This window comes from Oncorhynchus gorbuscha, linkage group LG12, assembly GCF_021184085.1.
Source record: "Oncorhynchus gorbuscha isolate QuinsamMale2020 ecotype Even-year linkage group LG12, OgorEven_v1.0, whole genome shotgun sequence".
NCBI lineage: Eukaryota > Metazoa > Chordata > Actinopteri > Salmoniformes > Salmonidae > Oncorhynchus > Oncorhynchus gorbuscha.
The window spans coordinates 9,936,111-9,962,944 of record NC_060184.1 but is presented as its reverse complement, the minus strand read 5'-3'; the positions used below and the strand labels follow the sequence as shown (position 1 = coordinate 9,962,944).

General features: G+C 48.5%; 1 protein-coding gene across 1 annotated transcript in view; it reads left to right on the top strand.

Moving 5' to 3' along the window:
* ryr3 (ryanodine receptor 3) overlaps positions 1–26,834 on the top strand; it is a 248,048-nt gene that overhangs the window by 150,236 nt on the left and 70,978 nt on the right. Inside the window, 15 exon segments of the mRNA XM_046293110.1 lie at positions 4,355–4,501; positions 6,105–6,231; positions 6,928–7,042; positions 9,257–9,389; positions 10,104–10,207; positions 11,320–11,455; positions 13,811–13,994; positions 14,225–14,330; positions 15,043–15,163; positions 15,689–15,858; positions 19,677–19,897; positions 20,307–20,397; positions 21,311–21,451; positions 22,927–23,090; positions 23,300–23,378. Of these exon segments, the coding sequence (XP_046149066.1) occupies positions 4,355–4,501; positions 6,105–6,231; positions 6,928–7,042; positions 9,257–9,389; positions 10,104–10,207; positions 11,320–11,455; positions 13,811–13,994; positions 14,225–14,330; positions 15,043–15,163; positions 15,689–15,858; positions 19,677–19,897; positions 20,307–20,397; positions 21,311–21,451; positions 22,927–23,090; positions 23,300–23,378 (2,039 nt within the window).

Here is a 26,834-nt window from a genome sequence, read left to right as displayed (position 1 = left end):
GGAGAGGTAGTGGAGGTGGGGAGAAGAGAGGTGGGAGTGGAGGTGGGGAGGTGGTGAGAGGAGAGGAGGAGGTGGGGAGAGGAGAGGTTGGGAGAGGAGATGTAGGGGAGGTGGGGAGAGGAGATGTAGGGGAGGTGGGGAGAGGGGATGTAGGGGAGGTGGGGAGAGGAGAGTAGTGGAGGTGGGGAGAAGAGAGGTAGTGGAGGTGAGGAGAGGAGAGGTGGGGAGAGGAGAGAGGAGAGGTAGGGGAGGTGGGGAGAGGAGATGTAGGGGAGGTGGGGAGAGGAGAGGTAGGGGAGGTGTTGAGAGGAGAGGAGAGGTAGGGGAGGTGTTGAGAGGAGAGGTAGGGGAGGTGTTGAGAGGAGAGGTAGGGGAGGTGTTGAAGAGAGACAAATGTGCAGTTTTACAGCTAATTTCCTATAGTTTTACACATTTTGGCATGGGGTTGGAGAGACAAATGTGCAGTTTTACAGCTAATTTCCTATAGTTCTACACATTTTGGCATGGGGTTGGAGAGACAAATGTGCAGTTTTACAGCTAATTTCCTATAGTTCTACACATTTTGGCATGGGGTTAGAGAGACAAATGTGCAGTTTTACAGCTAATTTCCTATAGTTCTACACATTTTGGCATGGGGTTGGAGAGACAAATGTGCAGTTTTACAGCTAATTTCCTATAGTTCTACACATTTTGGCATGGGGTTGGAGAGACAAATGTGCAGTTTTACAGCTAATACCCTGCAGTTCTACACGTTGCCATGACTTGTTAATAGGATATCTGAGTGAGAGTGACTAAGACAATCAATGGGGGCCCCCTGTAGGCCACGATTACTACAAGTTTAGATAAATCACATCAAATAGTATTAGTCACATACGCTGAATACAACAGGTGTAGATCGTACAGTGAAATGCTGAATACAACAAGTGTAGATCGTACAGTGAAATGCTGAATACAACAGGTGTAGATTGTACAGTGAAATGCTTACTTACAAGCCCTTAACCAACAATGTTTTCAGAAGTTTTAAGAAAAAAGTGTAACAATTATAAGTAAAAAATTAAAATAAAAAGTAACAAATAATTAAACACAGCAGTAAAATAACAATGTGGAGGCTATATACAGGGGGTACCGGTACAGAGTCAGTGTGGAGGCTATATACAGGGGGTACTGGTACAGAGTCAATGTGGAGGCTATATACAGGGGGTACCAGTACAGAGTCAATGTGGAGGCTATATACAGGGGGTACCGGTACAGAGTCAATGTGGAGGCTATATACAGGGGGTACCGGTACAGAGTCAATGTGGAGGCTATATACAGGGGGTACCAGTACAGAGTCAATGTGGAGGCTATATACAGGGGGTACCAGTACAGAGTCAATGTGGAGGCTATATACAGGGGGTACCGGTACAGAGTCAATGTGGAGGCTATATACAGGGGTACCAGTACAGAGTCAATGTGGAGGCTATATACAGGGGTACCGGTACAGAGTCAATGTGGAGGCTATATACAGGGGTACCGGTACAGAGTCAATGTGGAGGCTATATACAGGGGTACCGGTACAGAGTCAATGTGGAGGCTATATACAGGGGTACCGGTACAGAGTCAATGTGGAGGCTATATACAGGGGGTACCGGTACAGAGTCAATGTGGAGGCTATATACAGGGGATACCGGTACAGAGTCAATGTGGAGGCTATATACAGGGGGTACCAGTACAGAGTCAATGTGGAGGCTATATACAGGGGGGTACCGGTACAGAGTCAATGTGGAGGCTATATACAGGGGGTACCAGTACAGAGTCAATGTGGAGGCTATATACAGGGGGTACCGGTACAGAGTCAATGTGGAGGCTATATACAGGGGGTACTGGTACAGAGTCAATGTGGAGGCTATATACAGGGGGTACCGGTACAGAGTCAATGTGGAGGCTATATACAGGGGGTACCAGTACAGAGTCAATGTGGAGGCTATATACAGGGGTACTGGTACAGAGTCAATGTGGAGGCTATATACAGGGGGTACTGGTACAGAGTCAATGTGGAGGCTATATACAGGGTATTACGGTACAGAGTCAATGTGGAGGCTATATACAGGGGGTACCGGTACAGAGTCAATGTGGAGGCTATATACAGGGGGTACCGGTACAGAGTCAATGCGGAGGCTATATACAGGGGGTACCGGTACGGAGTCAATGTGGAGGCTAAATACAGGGGGTACCGGTACAGAGTCAATGTGGAGGCTATATACAGGGGTACTGGTACAGATTCAATGTGGAGGCTATATACAGGGGTACTGGTACATAGTCAACGTGGAGGCTATATACAGGGGTACTGGTACAGATTCAATGTGGAGGCTATAGACAGGGGTACTGGTACAGAGTCAGTGTGGAGGCTATATACAGGGGGTACCGGTACAGAGTTAATGTGGAGGCTATATACAGGGGGTACCGGTACAGAGTCAATGTGGAGGCTATATACAGGGGGTACCGGTACAGAGTCAATGTGGAGGCTATATACAGGGGGTACCAGTACAGAGTCAATGTGGAGGCTATATACAGGGGGTACCGGTACAGAGTCAATGTGGAGGCTATATACAGGAGGTACCGGTACAGAGTCAATGTGGAGGCTATATACAGGGGTACTGGTACAGAGTCAGTGTGGAGGCTATATACAGGGGTACTGGTACAGAGTCAGTGTGGAGGCTATATACAGGGGGTACCGGTACGGAGTCAATGTGGAGGCTATATACAGGGGTACTGGTACAGAGTCAATGTGGAGACTATATACAGGGTATTACGGTACAGAGTCAATGTGGAGGCTATATACAGGGGTTACCGGTACAGAGTCAGTGTGGAGGCTATATACAGGGGGTACCGGTACAGAGTCAATGTGGAGGCTATATACAGGGTGTTACTGGTACAGATTCAATGTGGAGGCTATATACAGGGGTACTGGTACATAGTCAACGTGGAGGCTATATACAGGGTACTGGTACAGATTCAATGTGGAGGCTATAGACAGGGGTACTGGTACAGAGTCAGTGTGGAGGCTATATACAGGGGGTACCAGCCAACAGAGTTAATGTGGAGGCTATATACAGGGGTACCGGTACAGAGTCAATGTGGAGGCTATATACAGGGGGTACCGGTACAGAGTCAATGTGGAGGCTATATACAGGGGGTACCAGTACAGAGTCAATGTGGAGGCTATATACAGGGGGTACCGGTACAGAGTCAATGTGGAGGCTATATACAGGGGGTACCAGGTACAGAGTCAATGTGGAGGCTATATACAGGGGTACTGGTACAGAGTCAGTGTGGAGGCTATATACAGATTACACCATCTCTGCTGTGTCAGGGTACTGGTACAGAGTCAGTGTGGAGGCTATATACAGGGGGTACCAGGTTACAGAGTCAATGCTGGAGGCTATATACAGGGGTACCGGTACAGAGTCAATGCTGGAGGCTATATACAGGGTAGTCTCTTACTGTTACAGAGTCAATGTGGAGGCTATATACAGGGGTACTGGTACAGAGTCAATGTGGAGGCTATATACAGGGTGTACCGGTACAGAGTCAATGTGGAGGTTATATACAGGGTATTACGGTACAGAGTCAATGTGGAGGCTATATACAGGGTGTTACTGTACAGAGTCAATGTGGGGGGGGCACTGGTTAGTTGAGGTAATTGAGGTAATATATACATGTAGGTAGAGTTAAAGATAAAGATTGCCTGGTTAGCCTAGCCAGCTAACTTACCAATCTAAAAATGTTTATCTGACATGTGCTAATTGAGTGTCTGTCAGTAAGTGACATATGACAAGAGGAAAACAGCTGCTGTACCTTGTGTATTCTACTACTCTAACTCTCAACAGGAAGTTCAGACTGTGACCGAATCCCCCCCCCCCCACACACACACCAAAAAAGCTACTTTTTGAAACATGTACAGAGGTCCTCGGGGTTCGTCATTTGTAGCTACGACCCTGCTGATATACTAACACACTGGAATCTCTCTCTCCTCTCTAGCCAACCTGAAGGAGTTGATCAGCCAGACCATGGCTAGCTGGGCTCAGGAGTTAACTATAGGTTATATGTATGATTAAAGAGATAACACACACTCTTGGTATCTCCTCTCTAGCCAACCTGAAGGAGTTGATCAGCCAGACCATGGCTAGCTGGGCTCAGGAGTTAACTATAGGTTATATGTATGATTAAAGAGATAACACACACTCTTGGTATCTCCCCTCAGCCAACCTGAAGGAGTTGATCAGCCAGACCATGGCTAGCTGGGCTCAGGAGTTAACTATAGGTTATATGTATGATTAAAGAGATAACACACACTCTTGGTATCTCCCCTCAGCCAACCTGAAGGAGTTGATCAGCCAGACCATGGCTAGCTGGGCTCAGGAGTGCAGCATCCAGGACCCAGAGCTGGTTCGTGTGATGTTCAGCCTGCTGAGACGTCAGTACGACGGCATCGGAGCGCTGCTCAGGGCCATGAGGAAGAGTACGTACTGTCCTTGAGTGACTCCCAGATCCAGTCTGATGTGTGGAGCGAATTGTCCATGTCTTAACTCTCTGGGTTGTGATTTTAGTATTTTGTTGTTCATCTTTCATTCCTTCAATTGCAATTAAAGATGGACATAGTCATAGAGATTGAAAATCTAATTGGTCCATTACTGTTACCAGGTTACACCATCTCTGCTGTGTCAGTATAGAACTGTCCTGTTTAACTTTAGTCTCTTACTGTTACCAGGTTACACCATCTCTGCTGTGTCAGTATAGAACTGTCCTGTTTAACTTTAGTCTCTTACTGTTACCAGGTTACACCATCTCTGCTGTGTCAGTATAGAACTGTCCTGTTAGTCTCTTACTGTTTAACTTTAGTCTCTTACTGTTACCAGGTTACACCATCTCTGCTGTGTCAGTATAGAACTGTCCTGTTTAACTTTAGTCTCTTACCGTTACCAGGTTACACCATCTCTGCTGTGTCAGTACAGGACTGTCCTGTTTAACTTTAGTCTCTTACCATTACCAGGTTACACCATCTCTGCTGTGTCAGTATAGAACTGTCCTGTTTAACTTTAGTCTCTTACCGTTACCAGGTTACACCATCTCTGCTGTGTCAGTACAGGACTGTCCTGTTTAACTTTAGTCTCTTACTGTTACCAGGTTACACCATCTCTGCTGTGTCAGTATAGAACTGTCCTGTTTAACTTTAGTCTCTTACCGTTACCAGGTTACACCATCTCTGCTGTGTCAGTATAGAACTGTCCTGTTTAACTTTAGTCTCTTACCATTACCAGGTTACACCATCTCTGCTGTGTCAGTATAGAACTGTCCTGTTTAACTTTAGTCTCTTACTGTTACCAGGTTACACCATCTCTGCTGTGTCAGTATAGAACTGTCCTGTTTAACTTTAGTCTCTTATCATTACCAGGTTACACCATCTCTGCTGTGTCAGTATAGAACTGTCCTGTTTAACTTTAGTCTCTTACTGTTACCAGGTTACACCATCTCTGCTGTGTCAGTACAGGACTGTCCTGTTTAACTTTAGTCTCTTATCATTACCAGGTTACACCATCTCTGCTGTGTCAGTACAGGACTGTCCTGTTTAACTTTAGTCTCTTACTGTTACCAGGTTACACCATCTCTGCTGTGTCAGTACAGGACTGTCCTGTTTAACTTTAGTCTCTTACTGTTACCAGGTTACACCATCTCTGCTGTGTCAGTATAGAACTGTCCTGTTTAACTTTAGTCTCTTACTGTTACCAGATTACACCATCTCTGCTGTGTCAGTATAGAACTGTCCTGTTTAACTTTAGTCTCTTACTGTTACCAGATTACACCATCTCTGCTGTGTCAGTATAGAACTGTCCTGTTTAACTTTAGTCTCTTACTGTTACCAGATTACACCATCTCTGCTGTGTCAGTATAGAACTGTCCTGTTTAACTTTAGTCTCTTACCATTACCAGGTTACACCATCTCTGCTGTGTCAGTACAGGACTGTCCTGTTTAACTTTAGTCTCTTACTGTTACCAGGTTACACCATCTCTGCTGTGTCAGTACAGGACTGTCCTGTTTAACTTTAGTCTCTTACTGTTACCAGGTTACACCATCTCTGCTGTGTCAGTACAGGACTGTGTCAACCTCCTGGCCTCTCTGGGCCAGATCAGATCACTACTGTCTGTACGCATGGGGAAAGAAGAGGAGAAACTGATGATCGACGGACTGGGGTGAGAGATTACTCCTGTGTGTGCGCTTGCTTGCGTGGGTGTGATATTAGCACAGAGTTTCTAAGCCCAGAGGCTTCTGGGAACTCTTGCGAAACAGACCAATCGGACCAGGCCGTAGTTTGTGGTTTGACAAGTGAAACATTCTTCGTTAGTTGTTAATTTTCTAGAAATGTAAAGACACAACCGTGATTTGAGCCGATGTCTGAAGTAGTTTAACATGTTATTACTCCAACCTCGCGCAACTGACAGACGTTTTCATTTGAGTCAAAAAACAACTTTATATCGAAAAGCCTTTTGATCTGACGGCTCTGCACATGTGCAGTTCGGCGCCCGTTAGACCCAATGACGTGTTTCTACACAAGAGGTTAGCTAGCCAACGTCTCCATGACAACGCCGACAAGTATGATCTAGGATTTCTATTGGGAGAAGCAGTTTCTGCCTATCTTCATACTCTACTGTCTCTGATATCACTGTATGTTATCCAGTCACAAACAAGGTTGTTGTTTAATCTTCTTTAATTCCAGGGTCCCCCCTCGACAAAAAGGTTTCTAACCTCAAGGGTCTTTTTCCGGGGTTAAATTAAGGTTAAATACACGTCATCAAACAGCTATTAGCTGAGATAATGAACTACAGTATGTCTGGCTCCACATACAATGACCTTTATATCTCTAACCCATGACCCCTCTGTGTTTACAGTGACATCATGAACAACAAGGTGTTCTACCAGCACCCCAACCTGATGAGGGTTCTGGGGATGCATGAGACTGTCATGGAGGTGATGGTTAACGTGCTGGGAGGAGACAAGACACAGGTACTGGACTTTTTCAGAAATATATATAGAAGTTTCACATTCTTCTCTCCTTGTGATGAGTATTTCACAAGTTACCACTGATGTTTCGGCACATAGTTCTTCATCAGTTTTAAACTCTTAATGACCCCTTGCTTTGCAGGTACCTTGGTTAGAAAAAGCATATTTTAGGAAAATATATATTTGTACATTTATTTAGGTTGTGTAGTTAGACTGCTATATGTTTGGGTAGGATCCAAGTAGATCCAAGTAGCTCTGCTGTAAACAGCCATACAGCTGCTGTGCTGTAAGGACTATCTGTAATGTAAAGCAGGTGCCAGGAAAGTTAATCTGTTACAAGGGATCGTACCAGGGATCCTCCCAACAAGGGATCCTACCAGGGGTTCTACTGTACCCAACAAGGGATCCTCCCAACAAGGGATCCTACCAGGGGTTCTACTGTACCAACAAGGGATCGTACCAGGGATCCTCCCAACAAGGGATCCTACCAGGGGTTCTACTGTACCAACAAGGGATCCTCCCAGTGATCGTACCCAACAAGGGATCCTCCCAGTGATCGTACCCAACAAGGGATCCTACCAGGGATCCTCCCAGTGATCGTACCCAACAAGGGATCCTACCAGGGATCGTACCCAACAAGGGATCCTACCAGGGGTCCTACTATACAAACAAGGGATCCTACCAGGGATCCTCCCAAAAAGGGATCCTACCAGGGATCATTTTAACAAGGGATCCTACCAGGGGTTCTACTGTACCAACAAGGGATCCTCCCAACAAGGAATCCTACCTGGGATCCTCCCAGTGATCGTACCCAACAAGGGATCCTCCCAGTTATCGTACCCAACAAGAGATCCTCCCAGTGATCCTCCCAACAAGGAATCCTACCAGAGATACTGCCAGGGATCCTTCCCATTAGGGATCCTACCTGGGATCCTACCCAAGAAGGGATCCTACCAGAGATTCTACCCATAAGGGATCCTACCAACAACTAACCACTCAGTAACCAGAGAGGGAATTGGAGGTTCAGGGGATGTAAGGGCTAGGGAGGCTAGAGAAGAGGAGGGGAGGGTAGGGAGACTTGGGGGGTAGAGGAGTGGGAGAGATGTAGGGCAGGAGAGGGTTGGGGGGGGTACAGGTCAGGTAGAGTGAAGTGGGAATTAGAGGAGTGGGAGAGATGTAGGGCAGGAGATGGTTGGGGGAGGTGCAGGTCAGGTAGAGGAAAGTGGGGAGTAGAGGAGTGGGAGAGATGTAGGGCAGGTTGGGGGGTACAGGTCAGGTAGAGTGAAGTGGGGGTTAGAGGAGTGGGAGAGATGTAGGGCAGGAGATGGTTGGGGGAGGTACGGGTCAGGTAGAGGAAAGTGGGGAGTAGAAGAGTGGGAGAGATGTAGGGCAGGAGATGGTTGGGGGGGTGTACAGGTCAGGTAGAGGAAAGTGGGGAGTAGAGGAGTGGGAGAGATGTAGGGCAGGAGATGGTTGGGGGGGGTACAGGTCAGGTAGAGGAAAGTGGGGAGTAGAGGAGTATGCCAGTCCTCATGCCAGTTCTCATGCCAGTCCTCATGCCAGTCCTCATGCCAGCCAGTCCTTTTAGGGGGGTGCTGGAAGACTGGGGTATGATTGAAACATATCTGCTTGGCAATCTCATTAGTCAGTAACAGTAACATTGATTCCCACACGGTTTGGCCGACATCTGGTATGTTCCAGTCACTTACAGTGCTGTGTGTGTGTGTGTGTGTGTGTGTGTGTGTGTGTGTGTGTGTGTGTGTGTGTGTGTGTGTGTGTGTGTGTGTGTGTGTGTGTGTGTGTGTGTGTGTGTGTGTGTGTGTGTGTGTGTGTGTGTGTGTGTGTGTGTGTGTGTGTGTGTGTGTGTGTGTGTGTGTGTGTGTGTGTGTGTGTCAGATGTACAGTTCTTACTGACAGACTGTCTTGTTGTCAGTGATTATTTCAGCAGCTGTTTTTACATTGATTCAGTAACATGACACAAGCTCCATACCCACTTAGGTCATAGTTCTCCCTTGAGATCTGAGATCTCAAACTAACACGATATCCATCTTGGTAATTCTCTTGGACAAATCTCCCATTAACATGGAATTTTTTAACATAAAAAAAAGTCAGAGTCTTACTGCAATATATTTGATGTATGTGATATTTTTATGTGATGTAATGTGATATATTAATAAAATATTTAAATGTAACAACCGTTTTCCATTTCCCCTACAGGAGATAGCGTTTCCAAAGATGGTTGCCAGTTGCTGTCGGTTCCTGTGTTACTTCTGTCGTATCAGCCGACAGAACCAGAAGGCCATGTTCGACCATCTGAGTTATCTACTGGAGAACAGCTCCGTCGGACTAGGTGGGTAGAGAGGGAGGGGGGATAGTTTGCTGTTCGTAAGGGAGAGTTTGGGTATTGGGAGATGTGGAGACACTGCCCCCTGCTGTTCGTAAGGGAGAGTTTGGGTATTGGGAGATGTGGAAACACTGCCTCCTGCTGTTAGTAAGGGAGAGTTTGGGTATTGGGAGATGTGGAAACACTGCCTCCTGCTGTTAGTAAGGGAGAGTTTGGGTATTGGGAGATGTGGAAACACTGCCTCCTGCTGTTAGTAAGGGAGAGTTTGGGTATTGGGAGATGTGGAAACACTGCCTCCTGCTGTTAGTAGGGAGAGTTTGGGTATTGGGAGATGTGGAAACACTGCCTCCTGCTGTTAGTAAGGGAGAGTTTGGGTATTGGGAGATGTGGAAACACTGCCTCCTGCTGTTAGTAAGGGAGAGTTTGGGTATTGGGAGATGTGGAAACACTGCCTCCTGCTGTTAGTAAGGGAGAGTTTGGGTATTTGGAGATGTGGAGACACTGCCCCCTGCTGTGTCCCCAGAAGTAATTATGACCATACTACCACAATTATAGCTTAGACACTCAAGGTCCTCAGGGTGGTCTGATGCCTGCGTGTCTGATATTTCAGACACAAGGCAATATCTTCTCTACCCATGATTACAAGATGCATGGTTGTAGTTGTATCAGAGACTCGTGAGGAACTATTTGGGCAGTTGTATTGATGCGTTTCTCCCCCAGCCTCCCCAGCCATGAGGGGTTCCACTCCCCTGGACGTAGCAGCGTCTTCAGTGATGGACAACAACAGCCTGGCTCTCGCTCTGGAGGAGCCTGACCTTGAGAAGGTTAGACGCACACACATCTCCTATCACTGCATGTCACATCACATAATACCCAGCTACCCCTCTACTCCATGTCACATCACATAATACCCAGCTGTCCCTCTACTCTATGTCACATCACATAATACCCAGCTGTCCCTCTACTACATGTCACATCACATAATACCCAGATACCCCTCTACTCTATGTCACATCACATAATACCCAGATACCCCTCTACTCTATGTCACATCACATAATACCCAGATACCCCTCTACTCTATGTCACATCACATAATACCCAGCTGTCCCTCTACTACATGTCACATCACATAATACCCAGATACCCCTCTACTCTATGTCACATCACATAATACCCAGATACCCCTCTACTCTATGTCACATCACATAATACCCAGATACCCCTCTACTCTATGTCACATCACATAATACCCAGCTGTCCCTCTACTACATGTCACATCACATAATACCCAGATACCCCTCTACTCTATGTCACATCACATAATACCCAGATACCCCTCTACTCTATGTCACATCACATAATACCCAGCTGTCCCTCTACTACATGTCACATCACATAATACCCAGATACCCCTCTACTCTATGTCACATCACATAATACCCAGATACCCCTCTACTCTATGTCACATCACATAATACCCAGATACCCCTCTACTCTATGTCACATCACATAATACCCAGATACCCCTCTACTCTATCTCTCATCACATAATACCCAGCTGTCCCTTTTCTACATGTCACATCACATAATACCCAGCTGTCCCTTTTCTACATGCCACATCACATAATACCCAGCTGTCCCTCTACTCCATGTCACATCACATAATACCCAGCTGTCCCTCTACTACATGTCACATCACTTAATACCCAGCTGTCCCTCTACTACATGTCACATCACATAATACCCAGCTGTCCCTCTACTACATGTCACATCACATAATACCCAGCTGTCCCTCTACTCCATGTCACATCACATTTGTTCAACTTGAACAGGCGGGCTGGAGTGTCAGTCCCTGACTCTGGCATGACTAACTCTTGAGTGATGAGTGCATTAAAACTTTCAGCATGGACTCACTCAGGTGTGTGTTCCGTAGGTGGTGACCTACTTGGCAGGTTGTGGGCTGCAGAGCTGTGCCATGCTGCTGGCTAAAGGATACCCTGACATTGGCTGGAACCCCATAGAAGGAGAGAGATATCTGTCTTTCCTCCGCTTCGCTGTCTTCAGCAACGGTACGTTAGAGAGACAGAGAGACAGACAGAGAGAGAGAGAGAGACAGACAGAGAGAGAGAGAGAGACAGAGAGAGAGAGAGAGAGAGAGAGAGAGAGAGAGAGAGAGAGAGAGAGAGAGAGAGAGAGAGAGAGAGAGAGAGAGAGAGAGAGTTATCTTCCTCACTTGCTTTGGCAATGTTAACACATGTTTCCCATGCCAATAAAGCCCTTGAATTTAATTTAATTGACAGAGAGAGAGACAGAGAGAGAGACAGAGAGAGAGAGAGACAGAGAGAGAGAGAGACAGACAGAGAGACAGACAGACAGAGAGAGAGACAGACAGAGAGACAGACAGACAGACAGACAGACAGAGAGAGACAGACAGACAGAGAGAGAGAGAGACAGAGAGACAGACAGAGAGAGAGAGAGAGACAGAGAGAGAGAGACAGACAGAGAGGGAGACAGAGAGAGAGACAGAGAGAGAGACAGAGAGAGACAGAGAGAGAGAGAGACAGAGAGAGGAGTTTGTATCTCTAGCTGCTCTGAGCATGAAGTGGATAAGGAATTGGCTGTTTAACATATATCATCAACTTATTATCTCTCCCACTCCTTACCTCCCTCCCTCCTTACCTCCCTCCCTCCTTACCTCCCTCCCCCCTTACCTCCCTCCCTCCTTACCTCCCTCCCCCTTACCTCCCTCCCCCTTACCTCCCTCCCCCTTACCTCCCTCCCCCTTACCTCCCTCCCTCCTTACCTCCCTCCCTCCTTACCTCCCTCCCCCTTACCTCCCTCCCTCCTTACCTCCCTCCCCCTTACCTCCCTCCCCCTTACCTCCCTCCCTCCTTACCTCCCTCCCCCCTTACCTCCCTCCCTCCTTACCTCCCTCCCCCCTTACCTCCCTCCCCCTTACCTCCCTCCCCCCTTACCTCCCTCCCTCCTTACCTCCCTCCCCCTTACCTCCCTCCCTCCTTACCTCCCTCCCCCCTTACCTCCCTCCCCCTTACCTCCCTCCCTCCTTACCTCCCTCCTTACCTCCCTCCTTCCCCCCTTACCTCCCTCCCTCCTCCCTCCCTCCCTCCTTACCTCCCTCCCTCCTTACCTCCCTCCCCCTACCTCCCTCCCCCTTACATCCCTCCCCCTTACCTCCTCCCGCCTTACCTCCCTCCCTCCTTACCTCCCTCCCTCCTTACCTCCCTCCCTCCTTACCTCCCTCCCACTCCTTACCTCCCACTCCTTACCTCTCTCCCACTCCTTACTTCTCTCCCTCCCCTCCCTCCCTCCCACTCCTTACCTCCATCCCCCTTACCTCCCTCCCTCCCTCCCTCCCACTCCTTACCTCCCTCCCCCTTACCTCCCTCCCTCCCCTCCCTCCCTCCCTCCCACTCCTTACCTCCCTCCCACTCCTTACCTCCCTCCCACTCCTTACCTCCCTCCCACTCCTTACCTCCCTCTCTCCCTCCCTCCCCTCCTTACCTCCCTCCCTCTCTCCCTCCCTCCCTCCCTCCCTCCCTCCCTCCCTCCCTCCCTCCCTCCCCTCCCTACCTCCCTCCCCCTCCCTCTCCCTCCCTCTCCCTCCCTCTCCCTCCCTCCCTCCCTCCCTCCCTCCCTCCCTCCCTCCCTCCCTCCCTCCCCTCCCTCCCTCCCTCCCTCCCACTCCTTACCTCCCTCCCTCCCTCCCACTCCTCCCTCCCTCCCTCCCTCTCCTTACCTCCCTCCCTCTCTCCCTCCCTCCCTCCCTCTCCCTCCCTCCCTCTCCCTCCTTACCTCCCTCCCTCCCTCCCTCCCTCCCTCCCTCCCTCCCTCCCTCTCTCTCTCTCTCTCTCTCCCTCCCTCCCTCCCTCCCTCCCTCCCTCCCTCCCTCCCTCCCTCCCTCCCTCCCTCCCTCCCCTCCCTCCCTCCCTCCCTCTCTCTCTCTCCCTCCCTCCCTCCCTCCCTCCCTCTCCCTCCCTCCCCTCCCTCCCTCCCTCCCTCCCTCCCTCCCTCCCTCCCTCCCTCCCTCTCTCTCTCTCTCCCTCCCTCCCTCCCTCCCTCCCCTCCCACCCTCCCTCTCTCTCTCTCCCTCCCTCCCTCCCCTCCCTCCCTCCCTCCCTCCCTCCCTCCCTCCCTCCCTCCCTCCCTCCCTCCCTCCCCTCCCTCCCTCCCTCCCTCCCTCCCTCCCTCTCTCTCCCTCCCTCCCTCCCTCCCTCCCTCCCTCCCTCCCTCCCTCCCTCCCTCCCTCCCTCCCTCCCTCCCTCCCTCCTCCCTCCCTCCCTCTCTCTCTCTCTCTCTCCCTCTCCCTCCCTCCCTCCCTCCCTCTCCCTCCCTCCCTCCCTCCCTCTCTCCCTCTCTCCCTCCCTCCCTCCCTCTCCCTCCCTCCCCTCCCTCCCTCCCTCCAGGTGAGAGTGTAGAGGAGAACTCTAACACGGTGGTGAAGCTGCTGATCAGGCGTCCTGAGTGTTTTGGTCCCGCTCTGAGGGGAGAGGGGGGCAATGGCCTGCTGGCGGCCATGTTGGAAGCCATTAAGATATCAGAGGACCCTGCTCTGGACCTGCCCTCTACAGCTGAAGGAGAACCTACTGGGTAACGACTCCCGTTCAACAAGATACAATGTCTTTACCACAAGGCCTCTAATGAACATAATATATCGCCTCAGGGATTCACTAGCTAATGTTGAAGGGCTTTTGTTTTGCTGAACTTAAAGTCACATTAGGACAGACATTGAACACCTACGCTGGCATCAAGGTGTTGCCAGGGGTGTTTGTTTTTTTGACCATGACCAGTGAGACCTTCACATCCCTCTCTGCTTCCAGGTCTGGTGAGGAGGAAGAGGAAGAAGTGGTCCATACCGGGAACGCCATCATGTCCTTCTATTCTGCACTCATTGACCTGCTGGGACGCTGCGCTCCTGAAATGCATGTTGAGTGACATCATTATTATTGATCCTTTATTCCTCCCTGGTAGTCTCAGTGAGACGCCTGGCCCAAAACAACAGCATCCCTGGTAGTCTCAGTGAGACGCCTGGCCCAAAACAACAGCATCCCTGGTAGTCTCAGTGAGACGCCTGGCCCAAAACAACAGCATCCCTGGTAGTCTCAGTGAGACGCCTGGCCCAAAACAACAGCATCCCTGGTAGTCTCAGTGAGACGCCTGGCCCAAAACAACAGCATCCCTGGTAGTCTCAGTGAGACGCCTGGCCCAAAACAACAGCATCCCTGGTAGATGCTGCCCTTACCCCACAACATTTATCATTAACATATTATCTCTCTCCCTCTCTCGCTCTCCCTCCCTCTCCCTCTCCCTCTCTCTCTCTCTCTCTCTCTCTCTCTCTCTCTCTCTCTCTCTCTCTCTCTCTCTCTCCCTCTCCCTCTCCCTCTCTCTCTCTCTCTCTCTCTCTCTCTCTCTCTCTCTCTCGCTCTCCCTCCCTCTCCCTCTCTCGCTCCCTCCCTCCCTCTCCCTCTCTCGCTCTCCCTCCCTTTCCCTCTCCCTCTCTCGCTCTCCCTCCCTTTCCCTCTCCCTCTCTCTCTCTCTCTCTCTCTCTCTCTCTCTCTCTCTCTCTCTCTCTTTCCATTTTTTCGGTCTCTCTCTCCCTCCCTCCCTCCCTCCCTCCCTCCCTCCCTCCCTCTTTCAGCTGATCAACAAGGGTAAAGGCGAGGCCTTGCGTATCCGTGCCATCCTGCGCTCCCTGGTTCCTACTACAGACCTGGTTGGCATCATCAGTATTCCACTCAAGATGCCCGTCGTCAATAAAGGTAGGACGCAATAACATATGTTAACACATATTACTCAGTAGAATGTATTGGTTCTATCAGAACTTTCATATCCTTAACGTCCAATTTTGGTTGGATTTTGGCTTCTACCTCTTCCTCCTTCTCTACCTCTTCCTCGTCCTCCTCCTCCTCTTCTACCTCTTCCTCCTTCTCTGCCTCTTCTTCGTCCTCCTCCCCCTCTTCTACCTCTTCCTCCTTTTCTACCTCTTCCTCTTCCTCATCTACCTCTTCCTCCTTCTCTACCTCCTCCTCTACCTCTTCCTCCTTCTCTATCTCCTCTTCCTCCTCCTCCTCTACCTCTTCCTCTTTCTCTAACCCCTCCTCCTCTTCCTCCTCCTATACCTCCTCCTCCTGCTCCTCCTCATCCTCCTCTACCTCCTCCTCTTCCTCCTCTACCTCCTCTTCCTCCTCTACCTCCCCTTCCTCCTCTTCTTCCTCCTCCACCTCTTCTTCCTCCTCCTCCTCCTCCTCCTCCTCCTCCTCCTCCTCCTCCTCCTCCACCCCCAGACGGTAGTGTGACAGAGCCAGACATGTCGGCTAGTTTCTGTCCGGACCACAAGGCCCCAATGGTGTTGTTCCTGGATCGTGTGTACGGCGTGGAGGACCAGAGCTTCCTGCTACACCTGTTGGAGGTGGGCTTCCTGCCTGACCTCCGTGCCTCCGCTTCCCTGGACACGGTGAGTAGAAGATACCAATCAGTCAGTCAGTCAGTGAACCAGTCATTCAGTCAGTGAACCAGTCATTCAGTGAACCAGTCATTCAGTGAACCAGTCATTCAGTGAACCAGTCAGTCAGTTAGTGAACCAGTCAGTCAGTCAGTGAACCAGTCATTCAGTCAGTGAACCAGTCATTCAGTGAACCAGTCAGTCAGTGAACCAGTCAGTCACTGTCAGTCAGTCAGTCAGTTAGTAAACCTGTCAGTCAGTCAGTGAACCAGTCAGTCAGTCAGTGAACCAGTCAGTCAGTTAGTGAACCAGTCAGTCAGTCAGTGAACCAGTCAATCAGTCAGTCTTCCCTGGACATGGTGAGTAGAAGATACCAGTCAGTCAGTCAGTGAACCAGTCATCCAGTCAGTCAGTCAGTAAACCAGTCATTCAGTCAGTCAGTCAGTGAACCAGTCAGTCAGTTAGTGAACCAGTCAGTCAGTGAGTGAACCAGTCAGTCAGTCAGTCAGTCAGTGAATCAGTCAGTCAGTCAGTCAGTGAACCAGTCAGTCAGTGAACCAGTCAGTCAGTCAGTGAACCAGTCAGTCAGTTAGTGAACCAGTCAGTCAGTCAGTAAACCAGTCATTCAGTCAGTCAGTTAGTAAACCTGTCAGTCAGTCAGTGAACCAGTCAGTCAGTCAGTGAACCAGTCAGTCTTCCCTGGACATGGTGAGTAGGAGAGCGTCTTTGGTTGGTCAGTCAGTCAATGACAAAACACAGCAAACATTCACATATCAATCAACCAATCAATACATCTATTCATTCGTCCTCTCTCCATAGCTTGTAATAACCTCTTGTACGTGTAACAACATGTTTATCAAAGAGCTCTAATGACGACAGTAACAGAGTTGATGAGTTGTTGGGGAAATATTGACTGCTGTTTTACACCTTGGTCCAAGTGAATCAGGTTCAATGTGAATCAGGTTCAATGTGAATCAGGTTCAATGTGAATCCATGTTAATCAAGTTCAATGTGGATGAATGTGAATCAAGTTCAATGTGAATCAGGTTCAATGTGAATCCATGTGAATCAGGTTCAATGTGAATCCATGTGAATCAAGTTCAATGTGAATCAGGTTCAATGTGAATCAGGTTCAATGTGAATCAGGTTCAATGTGGATCAATGTGAATCAGGTTCAATGTGAATCCATGTTAATCAAGTTCAATGTGGATCAATGTGAATCAGGTTCAATGTGAATCAGGTTCAATGTGGATCAATGTGAATCAGGTTCAATGTGAATCCATGTTAATCAAGTTCCATGTGGATCAATGTGAATCAAGTTCAATGTGAATCAGGTTCAATGTGAATCCATGTGAATCAAGTTCAATGTGAATCAGGTTCAATGTGAATCAGGTTCAATGTGGATCAGGTTCAATGTGGATCAGGTTCAATGTGGATCAATGTGAATCAGGTTCAATGTGAATCCATCAAAACAAGAAAAGTCTGTTTGATAAACCTTAGTTCAGTTTACTCATCCTTTAAAAAATAAGATAGCCTAGTGGTTTAGAGGCAGGTAGCCTAGTGGTTTAGAGGCAATTTTGCATACATTCTACGTAGGAACCCACTACCCTGGCGTTTATTTCATCCCAGCTCCATCTGGTCCTGTGGGGGAGGATTAGTATTCCCCACGCTGGCACGGAAACTGTAGCCATGGGAGACCGTTGCCATGGGACCATAATCCCTTGGGAGAGACAGAGAGAGAGAGAAAGCGACGCTGACAGTCCCCATTTATCTCAATGCCTGCTGAAACCGTCTGCCTTAGAGGTCACTGTGACCTCAGGGATAATGTCTAACACACAGGTGGAACCGAACTCAGTCCTTTGATTCATGGTTGTGTACTTGACATGCCGAGATTCTCTCTAATAGTTGTGTAACGGTGGTTAGTCAGTCACCAACCGTTGGTCCTGGAGAGTTGTTGGGTGGGACGGCTTTTAATAATATAATAATAATATATGCCATTTAGCAGACGCTTTTATCCAAAGCGACTTACAGTCATGTGTGCATACATTCTACGTATGGGTGGTCCCGGGAATCGAACCCACTACCCTGGCGTTACAAGCGCCATGCTCTACCACTTTTCTAACGGGTGGGTTAGTGCTATGTTGGAACCTGCTAGGTTGGGGTGGCAGGTAGCCTAGTGGTTTAGAGGCAGGTAGCCTAGTGGTTTAGAGGCAGGTAGCCTAGTGGTTTAGAGGCAGGTAGCCTAGTGGTTTAGAGGCAGGTAGCCTAGTGGTTTAGAGGCAGGTAGCCTAGTGGTTTAGAGGCAGGTAGCCTAGTGGTTTTTAGTGGTTTAGGCAGGTAGCCTAGTGGTTTAGAGGCAGGTAGCCTAGTGGTTTAGAGGCAGGTAGCCTAGTGGTTTAGTGGAGAGGCAGGTAGCCTAGTGGTTTAGAGGCAGGTAGCCTAGTGGTTTAGAGGCAGGTAGCAGCAGGTAGCCTAGTGGTTTAGAGGCAGGTAGCCTAGTGGTTTAGAGTAGCAGGTAGCCTAGTGGTTTAGAGGCAGGTAGCCTAGTGGTTTAGAGGCAGGTAGCCTAGTGGTTTAGAGGCAGGTAGCCTAGTGGTTTAGAGGCAGGTAGCCTAGTGGTTTAGAGGCAGGTAGCCTAGTGGTTTAGAGGCAGGTAGCCTAGTGGTTTAGAGGCAGGTAGCCTAGTGGTTTAGAGGCAGGTAGCCTAGTGGTTTAGAGGCAGGTAGCCTAGTGGTTTAGAGGCAGGTAGCCTAGTGGTTTTTAGTGGTTTAGGCAGGTAGCCTAGTGGTTTTTAGTGGTTTAGGCAGGTAGCCTAGTGGTTTAGAGGCAGGTAGCCTAGTGGTTTAGAGGCAGGTAGCCTAGTGGTTTAGAGGCAGGTAGCCTAGTGGTTTAGAGGCAGGTAGCCTAGTGGTTTAGAGGCAGGTAGCCTAGTGGTTTAGAGGCAGGTAGCCTAGTGGTTTAGAGGCAGGTAGCCTAGTGGTTTAGGCAGGGCAGGTAGCCTAGTGGTTTAGAGCAGGTAGCAGGTAGCCTAGTGGTTTAGAGGCAGGTAGCCTAGTGGTTTAGAGGCAGGTAGCAGGTAGCCTAGTGGTTTAGAGGCAGGTAGCCTAGTGGTTTAGAGGCAGTAGCCTAGTGGTTTAGAGGCAGGTAGCCTAGTGGTTTAGAGGCAGGTAGCCTAGTGGTTTAGAGGCAGGTAGCCTAGTGGTTTAGAGGCAGGTAGCCTAGTGGTTTAGAGGCAGGTAGCCTAGTGGTTTAGAGGCAGGTAGCCTAGTGGTTTAGAGACAGGTAGCCTAGTGGTTTAGAGGACAGGTAGCCTAGTGGTTTAGAGGCAGGTAGCCTAGTGGTTTAGAGGCAGGTAGCCTAGTGGTTTAGAGAGTTGGACTAGTAACCGGAAGTTTGCTAGATCGAATCCCCAAGCTGACAAGGTAAAAAAAAAATGTTTAAAAAAAATGTAAATAAAAAACCTATTACAGCCTGTAGATGTCCAGAATCAGTGGTTTGTGAGGATTGTAGTCACATTGTAGTGATGCTTTAGGGAGAAACTCAGCATGAAACAACCATACTTCAAGAGGTCAAGAGGTCAAGTGTTGGGGTTGACCTCTGGTCTATCCTCTGTCATTCAGTAACATGTCAGTCTGTTGACCTCTGGTCTATCCTCTGTCATTCAGTAACATGTCAGTCTGTTGACCTCTGGTCTATCCTCTGTCATTCAGTAACATGTCAGTCTGTTGACCTCTGGTCTATCCTCTGTCATTCACTAACATGTCAGTCTGTTGACCTCTGGTCTGTCCTCTGTCATTCAGTAACATGTCAGTCTGTCCTCTGGCCTGTAGGATGTGCTAAGCACCACAGAGACAGCTCTGGCCATGAACAGGTACATCGGTTCGGCCCTGCTTCCCCTGCTGACCAGGTGTGCTGGCCACTTCTCGGGCACGGAGCACTACGCGGCGCTCATCGACTCTACCCTCCACACTATCTATCGGCTGTCCAAGGGCCGCTCCCTCACCAAGGCCCAGAGAGACTCTATCGAGGAGTGTCTTCTTGCCATCTGCAAGTAAGAACTAACACAGACTAGCACCATGTTATAAACCTCTAAGGCTCTGTTGATGCCCTGGGCTCTGCTGTAACTGCTGTGTTGCCATGACAACGATCAACCAATCTGTAGCTGTGGTGTTGTCATGACAACGATCAACCAATCTGTAGCTGTGGCGTTGTCATGACAATGATCAACCAATCTGTAACTGTGGTAGCTTTATAGCAGAGCTTTCACCCCAAAAATTTTTTACGGTAGAAGTCGGAATATTCACGGCTTATTCCCTGATTCTGGGAATCTTCCAACTGGGAATTTTGTAAACGTTACTGACACTTTCAACCCTAGTTAGAGCCTAATATTCCACCCTGAGATATGTTCGTATTTGACTGTGTGTCAATCACAGCTCTCTCTTTCCCCTGCTGCCCTACAGACACCTGCGCCCTTCCATGATGCAACAGCTGCTGAGACGTTTGGTGTTCGATGTTCCCCTGCTGACAGAGTACTGCAAGATGCCCCTCAGGGTAAGATCCCATTCTCACAGAGTACAAGATGCCCCTCAGGGTAAGATCCCATTCTCACAGAGTACTGCAAGATGCCACTCAGGGTGAGATCCCATTCTCACAGAGTACAAGATGCCCCTCAGGGTAAGATCCCATTCTCACAGAGTACTGCAAGATGCCCCTCAGGGTAAGATCCCATTCTCACAGAGTACTGCAAGATGCCCCTCAGGGTAAGATCCCATTCTCACAGAGTACAAGATGCCCCTCAGGGTAAGATCCCATTCTCACAGAGTACTGCAAGATGCCACTCAGGGTAAGATCCCATTCTCACAGAGTACAAGATGCCCCTCAGGGTGAGATCCCATTCTCACAGAGTACTGCAAGATGCCACTCAGGGTGAGATCCCATTCTCACAGAGTACAAGATGCCACTCAGGGTAAGATCCCATTCTCACAGAGTACTGCAAGATGCCACTCAGGGTGAGATCCCATTCTCACAGAGTACTGCAAGATGCCACTCAGGGTGAGATCCCATTCTCACAGAGTACTGCAAGATGCCACTCAGGGTGAGATCCCATTCTCACAGAGTACTGCAAGATGCCACTCAGGGTAAGATCCCATTCTCACAGAGTACTGCAAGATGCCACTCAGGGTGAGATATCTCTCCTTCTCTGTGTGACAGGAGAATGACCATAAGAACAGTTTGTTCGTGTTGCTGACCGTTGCCACAGAGGAAATGTTTAAAAAGGACAAGCTGTCAGGAGCTTCATCCTCGCCTAATAAGATGTGTTTATGACAGTCTTTCTCACAGCTCTGAAATACGAATCATATCATTACCCTGGTTTACATCAGCACTGAGCTGCTATATCTATCATCAAGGGGACCTGAGGGTTTGTCAACACTAGTCAACTGTTGTCTCTTTGTGTTTCCTCCAGCTGTTGACTGAACACTATGAGCAGAGCTGGAAGTACTACTGTCTTCCCTCGGGGCTGGGGAGCTCCGGCATGGCCTCGGAGGAAGAACTGCTGCTCACCAAGAAACTCTTCTGGGGAATATTCGACTCCCTCTCAACGAAGGTACAGACGGACGGTACTGTTATGTGTAGCTTCACACCCAACTGACTTGCATCTAGGTAACAGATTCCTGGTAGTGTGAGTGTCTCTAGGTAACAGATTCCTGGTAGTGTGAGTGTCTAGGTAACAGATTCCTGGTAGTGTGAGTGTCTCTCTAGGTAACAGATTCATGATATGGGGGCGTCTCTCTAGGTAACAGATTCCTGGTAGTGTGAGTGTCTCTCTAGGTAACAGATTCCTGGTAGTGTGAGTGTCTCTCTAGGTAACAGATTCCTGGTAGTGTGAGTATCTCTCTAGGTAACAGATTCCTGGTAGTGTGAGTGTCTCTAGGTAACAGATTCCTGGTAGTGTGAGTGTCTAGGTAACAGATTCCTGGTAGTGTGAGTGTCTCTAGGTAACAGATTCCTGGTAGTGTGAGTGTCTAGGTAACAGATTCCTGGTAGTGTGAGTGTCTAGGTAACAGATTCCTGGTAGTGTGTGTCTCTAGGTAACAGATTCCTGGTAGTGTGAGTGTCTCTCTTGGTAACAGATTCCTGGTAGTGTGAGTGTCTCTCTTGGTAACGGATTCCTGGTAGTGTGAGTGTCTCTCTAGGTAACAGATTCCTGGTAGTGTGAGTGTCTCTCTAGGTAACAGATTCCTGGTAGTGTGAGTGTCTCTCTAGGTAACAGATTCATGGTAGTGTGTGTGTCTCTTGGTAACAGATTCATGGTAGTGTGAATGAGACAGAGAATGAGAGAGAGAAACACAGTGGAAGAGGACTGTGAACCGAGCTGGAGTGTCGCTGAAATATGAAATAGATTAATCATTTATCAGACTGTGACAGATCACTGCTATGTGGTTCTGCAGTGTTTCTCTCTCTCTCCCCCCCTATGCCCTTCTCTTCCTCTCGCTCTCTCTTCCTCATTCTGCTCTCTCTCTCTCTCTCTCTCTCTCTCTCTCTCTCTCTCTCTCTCTCTCTCTCTGTCTGTCCTCTTTTGACCCAACTGCCCCTGTCTAAGAGAGTCTCTATTTGTCTCTATTTATTACCTCACCCCTCTGTCTCTATTTGTTACCTCACCCCTCTGTCTCCCCTGTCTCTATTTATTACCTCACCCCTCTGTCTCCCCCTGTCTCTATTTATTACCTCACCCCTCTGTCTCCCCTGTCTCTATTTGTTACCTCACCCCTCTGTCTCTATTTATTACCTCACCCCTCTGTCTCCCCCTGTCTCTATTTATTACCTCACCCCTCTGTCTCCCCCTGTCTCTATGTATTACCTCACCCCTCTGTCTCCCCTGTCTCTATTTATTACCTCACCCCTCTGTCTCCCCTGTCTCTATTTATTACCTCACCCCTCTGTCTCCCCTGTCTCTATTTATTACCTCACCCCTCTGTCTCCCCTGTCTCTATTTATTACCTCACCCCTCTGTCTCCCCTGTCTCTATTTGTTACCTCACCCCTCTGTCTCCCCTGTCTCTGTTTGTCTCCCCCCATACAGAAGTTTGACTCTGACCTGTTCAAGACTGGCATGGCCTGTCTGAGTGCTACCGCTGGGGCGTTGCCACCTGACTATGTGGATGCCAGCCCTGGTGCCACCCTGGAGAAGCAGGCGTCTGTGGATGCACACGGCAACTTCGACCCCAAACCCATCAACACTGCCAAGTAAGTGGCCCAGGGAGAGAGAGACTGTGACATTTAAAAGCTCAAATTACCAAAATTAGGACATGAAGGTCAGAATCCCCAGAACACACAGGCTCATTATGACACCATATAGGACTAAAAGATGGGAGCAGAGTGAGACTAGCCCTTACTGCGCTAGATGTCTAGGCTGTATTGAAGGGAAGGACTAACAGTGGTCTCCTTCTTTCTAGTATCTCCCTTCCAGAGAAACTGGACTACATCGCCAACAAGTTTGCCGAGCATTCCCATGTCAAGTGGTCCTCAGAGAAGGTACTGTAACCTCAACAACTAGGTTCAGACACTGTCTTTCCTGTATAGAAGTTTAAATGTAAGGTGTATACAGTTGAAGTCTGACGTTTACATACACTTAGGTTGGAGTCATTAAAACGTGTTCTTCAACCACTCCACACATTTCTTGTTATCAAATCAAATCAAATCAAATTTATTTATATAGCCCTTCGTACATCAGCTGATATCTCAAAGTGCTGTACAGAAACCCAGCCTAAAACCCCAAACAGCAAACAATGCAGGTGTAAAAGCACGGTGGCTAGGAAAAACTCCCTAGAAAGGCCAAAACCTAGGAAGAAACCTAGAGAGGAACCGGGCTATGTGGGGTGGCCAGTCCTCTTCTGGCTGTGCCGGGTAGAGATTATAACAGAACATGACCAAGATGTTCAAATGTTCATAAATGACCAGCATGGTCAAATAATAATAAGGCAGAACAGTTGAAACTGGAGCAGCAGCACAGTCAGGTGGACTGGGGACAGCAAGGAGCCATCATGTCAGGTAGTCCTGGGGCACGGTCCTAGGGCTCAGGTCCTCCGAGAGAGAGAAAGAAAGAGAGAATTAGAGAGAGCATATGTGGGGTGGCCAGTCCTCTTCTGGCTGTGCCGGGTGGAGATTATAACAGAACGTGGCCAAGATGTTCAAATGTTCATAAATGACCAGCATGGTTGAATAATAGTAAGGCAGAACAGTTGAAACTGGAGCAGGAGCATGGCCAGGTGGACTGGGGACAGCAAGGAGTCCTCATGTCAGGTAGTCCTGGGACATGGTCCTAGGGCCCAGGCCAGTTGAAACTGGAGCAGCAGCATGGCCAGGTGGACTGGGGACAGCAAGGAGTCATCATGTCAGGTAGTCCTGGGGCATGGTTCTAGGGCTCAGGTCCTCCGAGAGAGAGAAAGAAAGAGAGAAGGAGAGAATTAGAGAACGCACACTTAGATTTACACAGGACACCGAATAGGACAGGAGAAGTACTCCAGATAAACAAACTGACCCTAGCCCCCGACACATAAACTACTGCAGCATAAATACTGGAGGCTGAGACAGGAGGGGTCAGGAGACACTGTGGCCCCATCCGAGGACACCCCGGACAGGGCCAAACAGGAAGGATATAACCCCACCCACTTTGCCAAAGCACAGCCCCCACACCACTAGAGGGAAATCTTCAACCACCAACTTACCATCCTGAGACAAGGCCGAGTATAGCCCACAAAGATCTCCGACACGGTACAACCCAAGGGGGGACCCAGACAGGCCGACCACAACAGTGAATCAACCCACCCAGGTGACGCACCCCCCCAGGGACGGCACGAGAGAGCCCCAGCAAGCCAGTGACTCAGCCCCGTAACAGGGTTAGAGGCAGAGAATCCCAGTGGAAAAAGGGGAACCGGCCAGGCAGAGACAGCAAGGGCGGTTCGTTGCTCCAGAGCCTTTCCGTTCACCTTCCCACTCCTGGGCCAGACTACACTCAATCATATGACCCACTGAAGAGATGAGTCTTCAGTAAAGACTTAAAGGTTGAGACCGAGTTTGCGTCTCTGACATGGGTAGGCAGACCGTTCCATAAAAATGGAGCTCTATAGGAGAAAGCCCTGCCTCCAGCTGTTTGCTTAGAAATTCTAGGGACAATTAGGAGGCCTGCGTCTTGTGACCGTAGCGTACGTATAGGTATGTACGGCAGGACCAAATCAGAGAGGTAGGTAGGAGCAAGCCCATGTAATGCTTTGTAGGTTAGCAGTAAAACCTTGAAATCAGCCCTTGCTTTGACAGGAAGCCAGTGTAGAGAGGCTAGCACTGGAGTAATATGATCAAATTTTTTGGTTCTAGTCAGGATTCTAGCAGCCGTATTTAGCACTAACTGAAGTTTATTTAGTGCTTTATCCGGGTAGCCGGAAAATAGAGCATTGCAGTAGTCTAACCTAGAAGTGACAAAAGCATGGATTAATTTTTCTGCATCATTTTTGGACAGAAGGTTTCTGATTTTTGCAATGTTACGTAGATGGAAAAAAGCTGTCCTCGAAATGGTCTTGATATGTTCTTCAAAAGAGAGATCAGGGTCCAGAGTAACGCCGAGGTCCTTCACAGTTTTATTTGAGACGACTGTACAACCATTAAGATTAATTGTCAGATTCAACAGAAGATCTCTTTGTTTCTTGGGACCTAGAACAAGCATCTCTGTTTTGTCCGAGTTTAATAGTAGAAAGTTTGCAGCCATCCACTTCCTTATGTCTGAAACACATGCTTCTAGCGAGGGCAATTTTGGTGCTTCACCATGTTTCATTGAAATGTACAGCTGTGTGTCATCCGCATAGCAGTGAAAGTTTACATTATGTTTTCGAATAACATCCCCAAGAGGTAAAATATATAGTGAAAACAATAGTGGTCCTAAAACAGAACCTTGAGGAACACCGAAACTATCAAACTATAGTTTTGGCAAGTCGGTTAGGACATCTACTTTGTGCATGACACAAGTAATTTTTCCAACAGTTGTTTACAGACAGATTAGTTCACTTATAATTCACTGTATCACAATTCCAGTGGGTCTGAGGTTTACATACACTATGTTGACTGTGCCTTTAAACAGCTTGGAAAATTCCAAAAAATGATGTCATGGCTTTAGAAGCTTCTGATAGGCTCATGGACATCATTTGAGTCAATTGGAGGTGTACCTGTGGATGTATTTCAAGGCCTACCTTCAAACTCAGTGCCTCTTTGCTTGACATCATGGGAAAATCAAAAGAAATCAGCCAAGACAAAAATCTGGTTCATCTTGGGAGCAATTTCCAAACGCCTGAAGATACCAGATTCATCTGTACAAACAATAGTGTGCAAGTATAAACACCATGGGTCCACACAGCCGTCATACCGCTCAGGAAGGAGACACACGCTGTCTCCTAGAAATGAACGTACTTTGGTGCGAAAAGTGCAAATCAATCCCAGAACAACAGCAAAGGACCTTGTGAAGATGCTGGAGGAAATCGGTACAAAAGTATCTATATCCACAGTAAAACGAGTCATAAATGTCGTGGAAATTTCCTCTATTTACCAAATCATGGGAGCAAACCACACACACAAGTCAGAGTTAGTTATCAAGTTCCATCTTTAATTATATCAGCTCTATCACAATCCGGTGACTCACAGGTAATTCAGTGTCTCTCAGTGAATTCTCTGAGAGCCCCCCCCCCTGCATTGCAACTGCGATCCTTTAATAGCAAAGAACACACACAGTCAGACAGCATAGACATAATAAATCGTTCAGCTTTGTCTCCTTACTCAAACCCCAGAACCATAAACCAACCCTCCATATCAACAGGCATGTATCAAATTGTCATTTAGATACAACCAACTCTAAATACAACCAATCCTGGACAAGCTCACGGAGAGGAGAGTGAGGCTATAGGTTAAGATAAAAGGGAGCATGAGAATGATTCCAGACACTGCCAC